This window comes from Haliotis rubra, unplaced genomic scaffold, assembly GCF_003918875.1.
Source record: "Haliotis rubra isolate DU_JTF1 unplaced genomic scaffold, ASM391887v1 Scf414, whole genome shotgun sequence".
Lineage (NCBI taxonomy): Eukaryota > Metazoa > Mollusca > Gastropoda > Lepetellida > Haliotidae > Haliotis > Haliotis rubra.
The window spans coordinates 256,735-272,060 of record NW_025767096.1 but is presented as its reverse complement, the minus strand read 5'-3'; the positions used below and the strand labels follow the sequence as shown (position 1 = coordinate 272,060).

The window sequence follows — 15,326 nt, the reverse complement described above, 5'->3', positions numbered from 1 at the left end:
CATGTGGCTTCAGATAAACTAGTATCTTCTTATTACTAGATATCTTATAACAACCCATAGATTATGATAAGATCTTAATCATAATGAGTTGCAACCCCTTCATGTACAGGTAAGATCTTACAGGATCTTTAATCGGTCATGCTAGCCTGTCTTAGACTTTCAAACTAATACTTTTCTTTAGTAAAAGTAACCAACAAGTCAACATGACAACAGTGTTCACGAATGGTGTTTCAAAGTCACAGGACATTGGGTCCTGTAAGTTTCAGATGTCTGTCTGACCCATTAAAAATGCACAGGACCCATGGAATAAAATTAAACACACATTTCAGATTTAATATTTCTTATAATTGACATTGAAATTATTAACAAACATAAGATTTATAAACAGCAAACAAGTGTCACATGTCACATAAAACAACTTCAGTCAAAGTCATTGTGAAATATACAGTCAGACACTGGGGCCGGCGGGTTGTAGACATCTGTCTGACCGTTGGCGAATCTGCCGGATTTGTCAGAGGGTCAGACGCTATTCGTGAACACTGTGACAAGGGGTGAGATTTTCCAACTCAGCGCCTTTGTGGAGCCGTTAGTAGCTGTGCTACAACGAGAGGCCCAAATTGGTGAATGCCTGAGACGTCTTCAGTGGCTATGTCTCGGAGGTAGTGGTTGGCAAACACCGTGTCTGACTTCCAAAAGCAGCCCTCCATAATTGCTGATACAGAGCAATTTCCATGCAGATCTAGTGTTGACGCCAATGCTCTGACTTCATCTGGGTTGGAAGCTCTTGGAGGTTCTAGTCCTGCTGCTTTATAGGCTTTCAATATAACGGCTCTCATCCAGAACGATATCGTCGTTCTTGAGACTTCTGCTGATGTCTCTTTGAATAATGGGATGAATAGGCGCTTGAATATTTTCGTCTCCTTGTCTTAGTCTTTGAAGATATATCTTCAGGGCTCTGACCGGACACGGATAGGTCCTCTATATCCTCTGGTCCGAGGATTGTAGATAGCGCTGGTACATAGAACTGTCTATCTGGCTAACCAGGTAGTTGGTTCTTGGCAATGAAGTCCCATCTAAGTCCTAGATGAACTGCAGCATGTTGCCCCGTGTCGAATCTGGTTCGACCAAAGTCCAGCGTATGTATCTCTGATATTCAAGCTGCCGTGGCTAGCGCAAGCAGGAACAGAGTCTTCTGTGTCAGCAGCTCGAGTGTAGTCTGGTCTAGAGGTTCGTAGGCATCACTGGTAAGATGACATAGAATTACATTCAGATCCTAGACCGGAGCTCTGAACTTCTTTTGCTGGTCCTCCAGTTTAAAAGATCTCAGCAGAGCAAGTAATTCTGGTACTCTCGTCAACTTGAAGCCTATTTTCATGGTAATCACTGTACTGATGGCCGCGAGGTATGTAGATAATGTCGAACCTTTCAGATGTCTGGTCTGTCTAAGATGACACAGGTATTCCGCCACTTGAGGATGAGTAACTTTCATCGTAATGAAGTCTTTCCGCCTTGCATAAGTCTCAAACTTCAGCCATTTGTCATCATACATGTTACGAGTAGATCTGCGTAACGCTAGCGTTACTGCCTTAGGTGCCCTGGCGGAGTATCCTCTTTTCTTCAAACATGTTTTGATACGGTCCACACGTATAGCTGGAACAGTGTTGGGTTCCCGTGGATTTGCTTGGTGTGAGAATGTATGAGTAGGTTCGGCTAATCTGGTAACTTGATTGTTGGACTTCCGAGATCTTCTATTAGGTCTAGAAACCATACTCTCGCTGGCCAGTATAGAGCGACCAAGGTCAGTTGTAGCACCCATGTCTGTTTGATCTTCAACAGTACTTTCGGTAGTAATACCAGTGGTGGAAACGCATAAGCGTTTAGTCCTTCCCATGATATGTTCAGTGCATCTGTTGCCCAGGCTTGAGGATCTGGAACTGGTGAGACAAATGTCTGTAGTTGTTTGTTGAACCTCGTGGCAAACAGGTCTATGCATGGTGATCCTATTTCCCTTATGATGAGCCGAAATGCTTCTGGATGGAGTATCCATTCTGTAGGTGGCGGGTGACACGCCCTTTATCCAGATGTTTGCCTCCTCAATGATGTCAAACAACTGGAATGTGAGCTGTAGTAGGCTTGGTGATATTGTAGATCCTTGCCGATTTATGGAGAATGCCACTGTAGAGTTGTCCGTGTGGACCATCAGCATTCTGTTGATCAGCGAGCTCGACCATAGTTGTACAGCAGATAGATGTGAAAATGCTGCTGTTTGGACCACTTCCTTGATGCAACTTGATTGTTGAGATGTGCACCCCAACCTTGTATCGATGCGTCTACGTAGAGATGTGTGTCGAAGGCCGGCTCTTGTAAATAGGTCCCTCCGCAGACGTTCGACCTGTGGGTCCACCAAAGTAGGTACCTCTTAAGATTGTCTGGCAGCAAGATAGGGTCGACGCTGTCCAGATGTTTTGTCAGGAACCGTTGCAGCGGCCTTAGTTGTAACCTTCCTGTGCGAGTCAAGAGGTTAGTAGACCGAGTAGACATTGCCATGTTCATAGTGTTAACAGAGAGATGACTGCTTGTGGAATCATGGCTTGTATCTTGACCCAATGATCTTCTGGGACCACAATTCGATTCTGTGTTGTGATAATCCTTATTCCCAGCAATTGAAGATCTTGTTTGATTCTAACTCCAACTTCATCAGGTTTACTAGCCATCCTAGTTGCGTGAGCAACTTAATTGTGAAGTTCAGCTGCTGTCTGAGTTGATTGGCACTTTGAAGAACCTGTTTGCCGTCCTCCAGATAACCGGCACTGCATAGACCTCGATGCTGCAGATAGGTGCCGATAGGCTTGGTTATTCGTATGAATAATCATAGAGCCGACGATATTCCAAACGGTAGGACGTTCCATTGGAAGTGGTAACCTCTGATTGCAGTGATGATACATCATTCCTCCCCTTATATACGCAGACGATCTGTGTTGACATCGAAGCGTTGTCTATTTATAGCAAGGCAAGGCAAGGCTGGCTCCAGTGTAGCATGACAGGGGACAGGTACTCATACCGACAACTTCCAAAATAAACATTGTTTATCCTGCTGTCGAGGCTAGACATCTATTAGATTCCCATGATGATAACAGGCTGTAGTTGTATACTGTTTCCAAGGCTGCCAATGAAGTATTCCCCCGTACCACAGGTTTGTTTACAAATCAGAAAACATGCTGAGCCCGCTCTGTCAGTGGGAGGCGTTGTCTGACGTGGACCAATCAGCTTCAAGCATGACGTCACCGGTGTTGTAGCAAGTTGGCCTCCATAAAATCTGATGCAATTAGTTGGTTGAGTAAAGCCCGCGTAATTCTACGCCGCTCATATAAACCTCTTGAATAAGGGTTGCTCCAAGAGTAAAATCTTGTTCAGTGATATAAATCACGTATACCAATTGTGGATAATATTTGCCAGCGTGACGAAGGAGGCTGTCAAGACGTATGTCTGTATGGATCTTGAAGAAATACCAATGTTGAATCTAGTTGATAGGATATAAAATCCTAATCCCCACAATGAGTGACGAGTGTTAATAATATCATCTGTACGTCCGTTCAAAGATACTTGAAGGTGATGTTAACCTTAAGCCCTTTACAAAGGTCACATTGAGGTTCTCCAGTACTTGAGATATCGGCTTCATAGGTGATATCATATTGGAGTCGAAGTCATCAGCGTATATACAGTACATCTCTGTTGGGTTGGAATGAGTGAGTGAATGACAATATCCGCAGGCCATCTGCTACCCGGTATAAGACCTCAGCATCCGTATAGATGAAGTGATTCCTTTCATCAAGTAGGTTGTCGTCCGAAACTGAACCTATACAGGTATAAGGTTTGTGCAGGTTGTAGAGTTGTGCAGGCTGTAAACTGTAGAGATCGCACATGTTATAGATCTTTTTCTTGAGTTTTAAACTCTGACAAAACCATCTGTTTCCATCATTGCTTCATTTTATTCAGCCGTATGGTAATTGAGTCGACGTCAACATCCTGCCTGTTGATGTTAGGGTTTGTTAACCCTAGGGTTCGCGAACCCTGTAGATATCTGCATTGCTGTTATCTGCCTGTAGATCTGAGAGTTCTCAAACCTTGTAGATGTCTGTTGCTTTCTCAAAGCTGTGCGTAAGTTAGAAGGTACCTTGGATATAGGAAAGTACAATAAGTTTTATGCACGAAAGGCATTGGGGTTGAGGATCAGCCACGGATAACCTGTGCCTGCAAACACTGCAAGATTTCATGAAATGTAAACAAAGTTACATAACGATGAAATTATGACACAAATACAAATAATTTTTACAATTTTATATATAATACATAGTAGTTATTGCCAAATCCATACACAGCGTAATATTGAAGAATAGGACCTAAATAAAAAGGATATAATGCTGTATACGGGACTCCAGTGCTCGCCCAACCATTCACTTGGGCGAAAAGGGAGAGAGTGACAAGTAAGGCTGGTCACATGACTGTTTACGCGGGAAAAGGGAGGTAACTCGTGGGTGAGTGTATTTTTACGTCCGCTTCGGGAACTTCAAGGGATTCAAGTGTTCCATTACCATTCACAAGGAAAAGGGAGATAAGCAAAAGATCATGAGTCAGGATAAGTACAAATAATAAGTAATAATATTTAATATGAACCAAAGTGGGTAATATTTCATAAGGTAACCAATGATTCAATATACAACACATCAATGTTAGTTACATGAAGTAATCAGCTATTTATCTTAATCACTATCCTGTGCTGAAATGTTTCTAACTATACAACACAGGAGGTGGGTTTGGTGGGGTCCATACAACCATGCAAGAGACATACCATCGACTTCCTGTCTGTTGAGGATGTCTGCTGCAACTACATCCACCTCCAGCTGGCACGTCGTCTGCCGGGACACTTCAGCATCCAACATCAGCTCACTGCCACAAATGGAACAACACCTGACTCACAGTGGTAGGACTTCAACTATTCTCTATTGATCTATTGTTTGTTAAGGAACAAACTCATTTTAAGTTTGTTCCATGAAGTATGACGTTAAACTATGAGTCTGGACAGACATCATAAACAAGTGGCTATCGATGACCTGCATCAACCAAGTCGATGAGTCTGACGATCTGATACTGTTAATCATCTCTTGCAACAAACATCAATTGCTTTTGACCAATTCAAACCAGATCTTCATAAAGGTATCCTTATCTTGAAGTCAAATGACATGTAATTATTAACACTAATGGGGAATTATGTAAGTAATGAAAGAAAAAATTAAAAACAAAACGCTTATTTTTACGCATAATAGCGTAAAACATGACTACAGATATAACTGACATGCTATTTCAGGAGTTTATTGCATTTGGTAAATTTGAACATAAAGCATCTGTGAGTGATTTAGTGAGTGAGGTTGGCTTAACGCCACTGTTAGCAATTTCCCAGCAATATCACGACGGGGGACACCAGAAATGGGCTCCAGACAATGTACCCATCTGGGGAATCGAACCCGGGTCTTCTGCGTGACGAGCGCACACTGTAACCACTAGACTACCCCACCTCCTTGAGTGAGTAAGTGAAAAAATGAAAGAGTGAGTGAAAGAGTGATCGCGTATTCAAACTGAGTTGCATACCTAGGTATGTGGGGCACGTCCCATACTCTTCTGCTTGGGGTGTTGATCCCAGAGTTATCTGGGGACTCCCTTGATCCAAGGACAGGTGTCTGAGGGGTGGAGTCCGAGTCGTCCAGGGGAGAGGACCGCTGCTCTAATTGATTCCTCTGGGGGTCATTCTCTAAAGAGACAGTACGAAATAGTTGAGGACACTTAAGCTGGACAGACAAAACCCCACAGACTGAAGCTTGTCTTTAAAAGATTTCGACTACTTTTTTTGTGTATTGGATTGGTGACTGAAGAAATATATGGCTTGTTATTGGGTCCTATTAGAAGTAATTTGAAGGAGTGTTCTGTCACCAGTCCTGGAAGAGTTACAGTTAGCAACTTTCCTGACATTGATGACAAATACCAGCAACCAACATGGATACAAGATGATATATTGTCTGGCTGGTAGTCTTGGAAACAAACTATTTTCCTCTCCATCCAGCCCTGACTGTATTGATATTCAGGGTCTGTTCTATGGGTTTTGATCGTACAGTTTGCAGCATTATGCAATAATTCATATTACCCATACATCTGTGTCCCTTGTCAAATGGAATGTCATGTTGCAATAAATCACACATTTATTTTTTGCAAATTCATCTATCCTGTGGATTTCCGCTGGTGCAAAATAATAAAACACCATAATTTGACATTATGCATAATGCGTTTCTCACAACTCACACTGATGATTCCTGTTACTTGCCACACATTTAATCACACATGTTTATTGAGACAGTTGACTGATAGTCATATCAAATAGATTTACAAATACAAATAGTTCCATATATTCTGTGCCCTCAAACAAAACGCAGACAATATATACTGTTCACACTTTGCTAAGGATCAAATCATGGATTCAACAGAAAACTATTATGTGGGGTCAACTTTGATTTAAATACCTGAGCTTATTGGAAGCATGGATCCTAGGTTTCAGTATGTCAATTGCATCTTGTGGATCCCATACCTGCCATTGACATGTGTTGTTTATTTGTCAATGACTCGTTCCATGATTTGCAAAATGGTTGATTGGTGCCATGAAAACCATTTTTTATGGCTACTCGTGTATCAAGTGCATAAGGTTAGCTTAAAATGACTTTTTGCCTAATGAGGGATTACCATATTATTATTTATCCAGTTTTAAATGGATACAAATTTAAATTATAAATCTAAATTTAAGTAAAGAATTTTTGTGAGTGTTAGCAAAGTGTGAGAAGTATATTAATTGCAGAAATTTAACTTTCCTGCACTAACAAATGTTTCAAAGGAGGTCCACTTAAAATAAAAAACCAACCAAACAAAAAAATACTAGACAGATGCAAATAATTCATTTAGGAAACATTATTCATTTCTAAACCTAAAGGTTTCAATGTGACCTACACCATGTCTGCTGAACTCACCCTCTTCACGACCTCTGCGAAACTTAACAGCAGACGTGTTGATGAGATTCATCCCATACAGGTTGTAGTCAATAAACAACTGGAACAAACAAGAATAATTTCACTTTGATGACATCTTCATGCTAAAGGTAAACACATAAAGCGGTTCAACATTCTACTTGGCACAAAACTCCCTGGAAAGAAATACACGTTCATCACAGGTACTCCTGCCCACACCCACTGTGCTCCATATCAGTAGGCACTTCCATACATATGGCACCAAGAAGATCCATATTAGAATTGGTCTTCAGCAACCCATGCATGTCATAAGGCGCAACCATGGGATCAGGTTGTCAGACTCCCAGACTTTGTTGATGCATGTCATAAGGCTCAACCATGGGATCAGGTGGTCAGACTCCCAGACTTTGTTGATGCATGTCATAAGGCGCAACCATGGGATCAGGTGGTCAGAATCCCAGACTTTGTTGATGCATGTCATAAGGCGCAACCATGGGCAGAACCATGGGATCAGGTGGATCCCAGACTTTGTTGATGCATGTCATACTGCGCAACCATGGGATCAGGTGGTCAGAATCCCAGACTTTGTTGATGCATGTCATACGGCGCAACCATGGGATCAGGTGGTCAGAATCCCAGACTTTGTTGATGCATGTCATCTGGCGGCGCAACCATGGGATGTCAACAGCGCAACCATGGGATCAGGTGGTCAGAATCCCAGACTTTGTTGATGCATGTCATACGGCGCAACCATGGGATCAGGTGGTCAGAATCCCAGACTTTGTTGATGCATGTCATACGGAGCAACCATGGGATCAGGTGGTCAGACTCCCAGACTTTGTTGATGCATGTCATTGTAGCTCAATTGAGCAGACTGATGATTTCAATTTCTGGACTACCTGGTCCAGACTTTATTACTCACTTGCTGCCATCATAGAGCAGGAATATTGCTGAGTGAGGCATTATAACTAAGAAAGCAAAACAAAACATACAAAATTTACCTCTGAAATGATTCGCCAAACAATATTTTACCCAAAATTTATTAGTTTCAGTCAAAGAGCATGTCCAGTAAACAATTTATTTGATTGATTGCTTACAAAATTTCCAAGGCACAAACAAATTTCAAATGGATGGCCCTTACCAACTCCAAAGGGAAACGACTGGCTCAGTAATGGCCTGTAGATCAAACCTGACACAACAACAACAGACTGCATATCAGAACAGAAATCATTATTCTGGGCAGTACCCATTAATCTGGATGATGCCAGTTCCAGCAAAACTGTCCAGATGAACATTGGACAGAGACTCCTCACAAACATGTGCGACATTAATGAATCATGAGTGATTTCCATGTATAAAACCAACATATGATTGCCAGGATAAAACCAACTACTCACAACATGTGTGACATGTTTCTCTCTCTTATATACAGATTCTCTGAGGTCTTGGAGGCAAGATGTCTTGCTGACTATTTATTGAGCGTGTCCGTGTGTGCCCATTTGGAATTCACATTTAATTCAAGCTCAAATCTAAAACTCAGATTTAATTCCTGGGACAAATACCAGACAATACATAATTGCATTATTTTCATCTTTTAATCCCTGATCCTCAGAATCATCAGGAATATATGAATACAGTCATGACATGTCTTTCTTGACTAGAACATCTCAGGTATGTTAACAGTATCCTGATAGAACCTTCAAAAACATTTCCATATAATCATGAACAAATCTCCACTACAAGCAGAGTCTAATGTACAACACATAAGAATGGATTCACGAAAACATGTCAAATAGTGATAACAAAAAGACAAACATATCAGGCCCTGATCCCTGCACTCATCACAAACAAGCAGAAACTGACCGATGAGTATTGATGAGTAAGTGGGAACACTGTGAAGGTGAAAGGAAACAGTTTGGAGCTGTATCTCACGGCCAGCATCACTAGTCTTACTCACAGTCCTAAAAGCATATTATTTTCCCTTCCACCATGCCATGACTGTAACACTATTGTTTTGAACAAGCATTGTCACTAAGGTGACATAATCCCCTGGCGCAAGTTATCAAATCAAATTTAAAAAGTAATGAAAGTGAAGGTCGTAATTTAATATGAAGTTAAATGTTAACAAAAACATGACCAGTCAACCTCTCTTGATATCTTGCTCTGTAGTTGTTCAAACGCACAAATATTTTCAAGACTCACTTTGACCTTGACATGAATGTCTTAGTGTATGAAATATGCAAAAACAGTAATAAAGAAACTGCTTATTGAAAAACATTCAAGGAAGTCTTGAAAGTCTATGAAGAAAATGTTCTGTTGATGAACTGTTGTTGAGATATCTTACATGCAGGTTAACATGCTGAAATCTTTAAAGTGTCGCCGTGACCTTGAAAATTAAGGGAAGGTCACCAAAATCGACTGGGCCCTGCGCCTTCCCTCGATGAAGCTTAATGTCGAATATGAAGAAAATTCAGTGAACAGTTCTTGAGTTATCTGGCTGACAAGCTTAACATGCAGCTTAACATGCTGAAATCTTCAGAGTGTCGCCATGACCTTGAAAATTAGGTGAATGTCACCAGTCAACGGTTCTTGAGATATCTCGCTGACAAAGGTAGAACGTTAAAGTCCCCTTGTGACCTTGAAATGAAGGTCAAGGTCACCAAACTTGACTGGGACCTTTCTTTTACTGTGATGAACCTAGGTACCAAATATGAAAAGAATCCAGTCAACGGTTCTTAAGATATTCCAATTCGTACAGACGGACGGAGCATAATACTAAATCCCCCGCCGCGTGTTGTTGAATATGAAGGAAATCCAGTGAACGGTTCTTGAGATATCTCACTGACAAGGGTAAAACGTTAAAGTCCCCTTGTGACCTTGAAATGAAGGTCAAGGTCACCAAACCTGACTGGGACCTTTCTTTTACTGTGATGAACCTAGGTACCAAATATGAAAAGAATCCAGTCATCGGTTCTTAAGATATTCCAATTCGTACGTACGGATGGACGGAGCCTAATACCATATCCCCGCCTTGCTGCTAAACGCTAAATTCTGTAGAAATTACACATTTTTTAGAGGTTAAGTGTTTGTATACCAGTATCACAAAAGGCTGAAGTAGTGCACAGGAATAATGCAGAGAAGCATGAGAAATATAGATTTCATCAGTAAGAGCCTACCAGTAAAAAATAGGAAATACAATTGAGCTCACAAATATTGAACTGTAAGTCTTGTAACATCCTCAATGACGTGATCTCTGAGATCTGAAAGTCTTCTTTTGTCAGTAACATAGCTACTAAGTATGCACACTTGAGGAATGTTCAATAAAGCAATCTACATGCAAAAACTGCCATTAGTCTTTGCTAAAGTATGGGAGTTACAATCATCTTACTGCTAAGATCACTCTGTAGAACCCTGGTTACATGTGTACTCCAAATCTAACTGTCAAGCAAGGGCCGCCATATAAGAACCTGGACTATGTTACCTAAAGCAATCACAACACTACAACTCTCTCAAGTCTATGATTAAGTGGGAGTTACCGTTGTCTTAGATACTAAGATCCTCTTGTGAAATGAATCTCTGTGACACAAAACTATAATAAAAGTTACAATATTTAGAGCCCTTTGCAAATAGGGGATGATGGTGTATGGAGATCGGAGAGTATGACGACATGTGACAGCATGTGCCGGTTATTTTTGGGAGGTAAATAACCGTGACCAATAAGTATTATCTGTTTCCATATTTGTCCAAACACAAACATCAGTGGATGCAATCCAACATCACTGGGGCTCCTTTTCATTTTACATTCAGTTGCTGGTTTCTATAGAAAAGACACATTTTTTAGAAGCTAAGTGTATTCCACCCAGGAATTAGTACTCCCCTTTTCTCACCAGAACACCAGCTGCATCTCCACTGATAGACAGGCTGACAAAACACTCTTGAACAAATTCCTTGACGCAACACCTTGCCCTTCTCAAAAGCCGTCTGTGATGGTTTGTTTGTTTGTTTGTTATTTAACCCTGACGCATTCAGCGATATTCTAACCATATGACGGCAGTCTGTAAATAATCACGTCTGGACCTGACAATCCAGCAACTGACATCATGACTGTTGATCTACAAAACTGTGATACAATGATGTGGAACAGAATGAAATGTTTGGAATATATTCTTGAAAACATTGATTCAAACAGTGTGGGAACAGTGTGGCCACTCTGCCACTCTAGCAAACAATACATTTAGCTGGGTTCACTAAATGGACTAAATGGATTGGTTGGTCGAGCTCAGTAGCTTGGTCCATTGCATGACTTTGCATCCTATTTGTGTTGACTGATGCTCATGACGTCAATCACTGGATTATTTTCACATCACCATCATAAAGCTGAAGTGTTACTGACAGTGGGGTTTAACACAAAACATACTCATTAGTCATAACTTACTGGTAGTTTTTGTCTATTGACTTGTCAGCTGATTATTTATGTCGAAGATTTTTTTCATAGAAAACTTAACTGAGTTGTGTGAATATTCAAGTCACACAGTTATGCTATTCATTCAAACCAAATCATACATGCTCTGATATATGTCCTAGAAACCGAATATGTAAATATATGTTTTAATCCCCAATAAATCAGTATCAATCCCAAGATACCCTATTGTTCATCTGTGGACAGTCACAGCTGGTGACACATGGCAATGTGCCCCACATATCTGCACTATATCGCCATGTAAACAATAGCAGATCAATACTACCAGATCTGTACTGTGTGTCTGCTTCTAGTCTCATGGCACCCATGGCTGGCTGAGTGCAGGCAGGACTGATGCAACACATTAACAGCTACTGCCTCAGCCACAACATGTTCCTTCACATTCAGGAAAATTGCTGACATTTGCATTGCAGTCCCTCCAATGCTGAGCATTTTAAGGGTATGGGAGCAAACCCTGAATGATCCCACAAAATCAATTCATATCTTGAGATATATATGTTAACTGAGGCAAAACATTCAATAACCATTATATATTCTATTTTAAAAAAAGGAAAAATATATTTCAAGTACTTTAAATAATGATACTGTGTGGGAAATGATGAAAATATCTTTTAAAATTAGAATCTTTGCTCTCTTTCTCTCTTTTCAATGGTTCTGGTCCCCGTTCCTCAAAGCAATCGTAGCACTGCGATAGTCGTAAGTCTATGTTAAAGTATGGGAGTTACGATCACCTACGATCGTTTTGTGGAACGGGGCCCTGGAGATTATTTGTCAATAACTGGTGTTGAATACTTCTTTGAGTGGCATTTAGAAGTTGGTGTGATGAACAACGAGGAGAGTTCTATGGATATACACCTTCTTGATTATTAATATGCGTGACGTTTCAGCGTAGCTACTAACATGGCTTGATCAAGCAAGACACTCATATTAATAATAAAGTTGTATATCGATAGAACTCTCCTCATTGGTTTTGCATATGTTTTCACACATTGGGACTAGACAGGAGACCGGTCTCAATTGGGACCAATTACATCATTAACTAAAGGGGGTAACACTGGCCTGTTTAGCTCAGAAAAACAAATGGCCTCAAAGCGGCATAATCTTTCAGTGCTTATATTAAGCTTTCTACTAACATCGTGAGAAAAAAGTGTATATTTTCAAACATTGATATCAACTAAATCTAAATTTGCATTTGGTTTAATTCAAGAGAAAAAGGGATTAATTAGTGTATATTTCCCAATCGCCCTTTAGACTTCCTGCCAAATTTGTAAAACAAGCTGTAAAGCAAGCCAATAGTAACATTTTGGTTTCTATCTATCAACAAAAAGATCAGAGGAAATTTAGTTCACTGATCAGTAACCTTGTCAAACATTCCCCATTCTTCAGTTAATAGAGGAACTGCAAAGTAAAACAGCTGTTTGCTGATCGCTTCCCTTGTTCGTTACTGTTTGAGATCAAGTTAAACTTTGCGTTGTTTTTGAAGCACATTGTCAATATTGGATAATGTTATACTGTGTGTAGCTGCGATGCAAACAATATCTCTTTCACTATGTTAACAATGAAAAAGGAGAAATGACATGGTACCAAAGTGAAGATTTATCCAACTCTCCAAACTGTATCTCAATGCACATAACCTTGTGAGACTAAAACCATTAACATGCACATTTTGAAGGCATGTGTGGTTTGAGATTATATTTCAGTGGAGCGCCAATAGTCCCTGGTTGCAATACAATAGTGGCTGATATCCCAAAGTTAAATTGAATGACATAAACCAGGGTTACAAATTCCTTGAGCTGTTATGAGGACACTGCTACAATTATAATAGTCTCCCTGTTGCTTTAGGGCAGAATCATATTTTACAAAACCTACAACATGTAACAGCATTATACATGAAGCCACTGATAATCCTTATGCACAAATAAATGTTACAAACAAATGGAAAATACTGAAAAACACTTTAAAATAAAACTGAGGATTCAGAATGGAACGTAGTCCAGAGACCCTACCACTGAACACTGTCAAGGTGACCCTGCACACTGCACTTGTTCAACCTATTGATATTGATGAAAATGTGTGGCCTCCCCATTTTTCAGTCATACCTCAGTGAATTAAATCTAGTGCCACTGTTTTAGTGATGGATCAATCAAAATGAGCAAACTCCTTAACGTTAAATTACCACCATATGACATAATGTCTGATGTTGAAATCCCTTCCTTACTAGAACCTGACACACAGCCTCTGTTTGTTTTCATGAAAACCCACTCACAGATGTACATTGTACAATAGAGGTATTTGCAAGAGTAAAAACTGTAAATACTTTTAATATACAGGAGACAAATTTGCTACGATTTCTTTGTACTCAGATTTTAGAAGTATAAGATATTTGCAGCAGTACATGGTTATTAGGCTTGACATAATAATTCATTTTGAGAAAGTGAGGATCAATATCTTAATGTGTACTCTCAAACAAGAAGCGACACTCGCTGCAGACAGTAATATAAATAAATTGACAAATCCTATCAAACTACAGTGAATACATCCATCATCCTTTTTCAACATGTACAGAGTGATTGCAAATTCTAAAAGTAGTCAAAGGCAACAAGTTTTCATTATTTGTATCAATACAAGGTTCAGGGTGCCCTTCTAAAAGCAATCTTAACACAAAAGTAATCGTAACTCATGTACTATAACACTGACTTATGACAGTCTTAGCGCAAAGGTTGTTTTGTACAAGTGCACCTAGGTCCACTTTCTGGTTCGATATTTGAATAGAAATATCCAAAACTTGATATGGTGTCACCGTGATCCAGTTAATGACAACAATTATCTGATATGACACTTAATTCCGAAGGATAATAAGACAGGCCATGTTATGACTAGAATCATTCTCTCAGCTGCCATTAATCCCCCTTCATCTCCTGGTTTGCTCCTGGATTGTTAACATATACAGTGCAACCAGAAATTATTGAGAATTTAAGATTGTAATTTAAAAAAACCAATTCACTCATTACTCACGTATTAAATGTGAATATTAGCAGAACATAACTCCAGATTCAAAGACAGGTGAACAGTTAGTATTTTGTCAAGTCACCATGGGCAGCAATGCAGGCTTCAATGTGGCGGGGCATACTACTGATCAAAGAAGTTAGAAAGTCGTGGTCCATGCTGTCCCAATATCGGACCACCTCTTCTTTCATTTCAGCAATATTTGTCAGATTTTTCTTATTGACACTTTCCTTCATAAGTCCCCAAACATTTTCTATTGGATTTAGGTCAGGTCATAGCTTGGACAATCTAATAATGTCATATTTTGGGTCCGAAACGAGGCCTGTGAATGCTTTGAACGATGTTTTGGGTTGTTGTCCTGCTGGAAAATCCAAACATTTCCATAGAACATGTGAGCAGATGGAAGTAAATGTCCCTCGTGAATACCTGTGTACCGCTCACTGTTCATATTCCCTTCAAATACACAGAGGGGCGTTGCCCCTAACACAGATATGCTACCCCACACATTAAATTTCGGACTGTAGTTTGGGCGCTGATACAAAGGTTTTTCAGTTTGTTTGGTCCAGAATTTCAGTGTATTAGCAGTGTACGAAATAAGCCAAAAATCCAGCCAGACATCAGGGCTGGTAACTTCAAAATGTTACCAGCCAAAAATGGATTTAACCAGACCAAATATGGTGAATTTACTCAGATGTATGGAACATCTAAAATCTTTACCAGACCATCGGGCTGGCTAGCTGTAAATTTAGACCGTCCGTCAGAAATGTAGAAATGTA

At 40.1% G+C, this 15,326-nt stretch overlaps 1 protein-coding gene across 1 annotated transcript in view; it reads right to left on the bottom strand.

Moving 5' to 3' along the window:
- The window catches only part of LOC124288270, a 109,420-nt gene that overhangs the window by 32,984 nt on the left and 61,110 nt on the right, over positions 1–15,326 (bottom strand). The window contains 3 exon segments of the mRNA XM_046724782.1: positions 4,850–4,947; positions 5,647–5,806; positions 7,068–7,146. Coding sequence (XP_046580738.1) covers positions 4,850–4,947; positions 5,647–5,806; positions 7,068–7,146 — 337 coding nt within the window.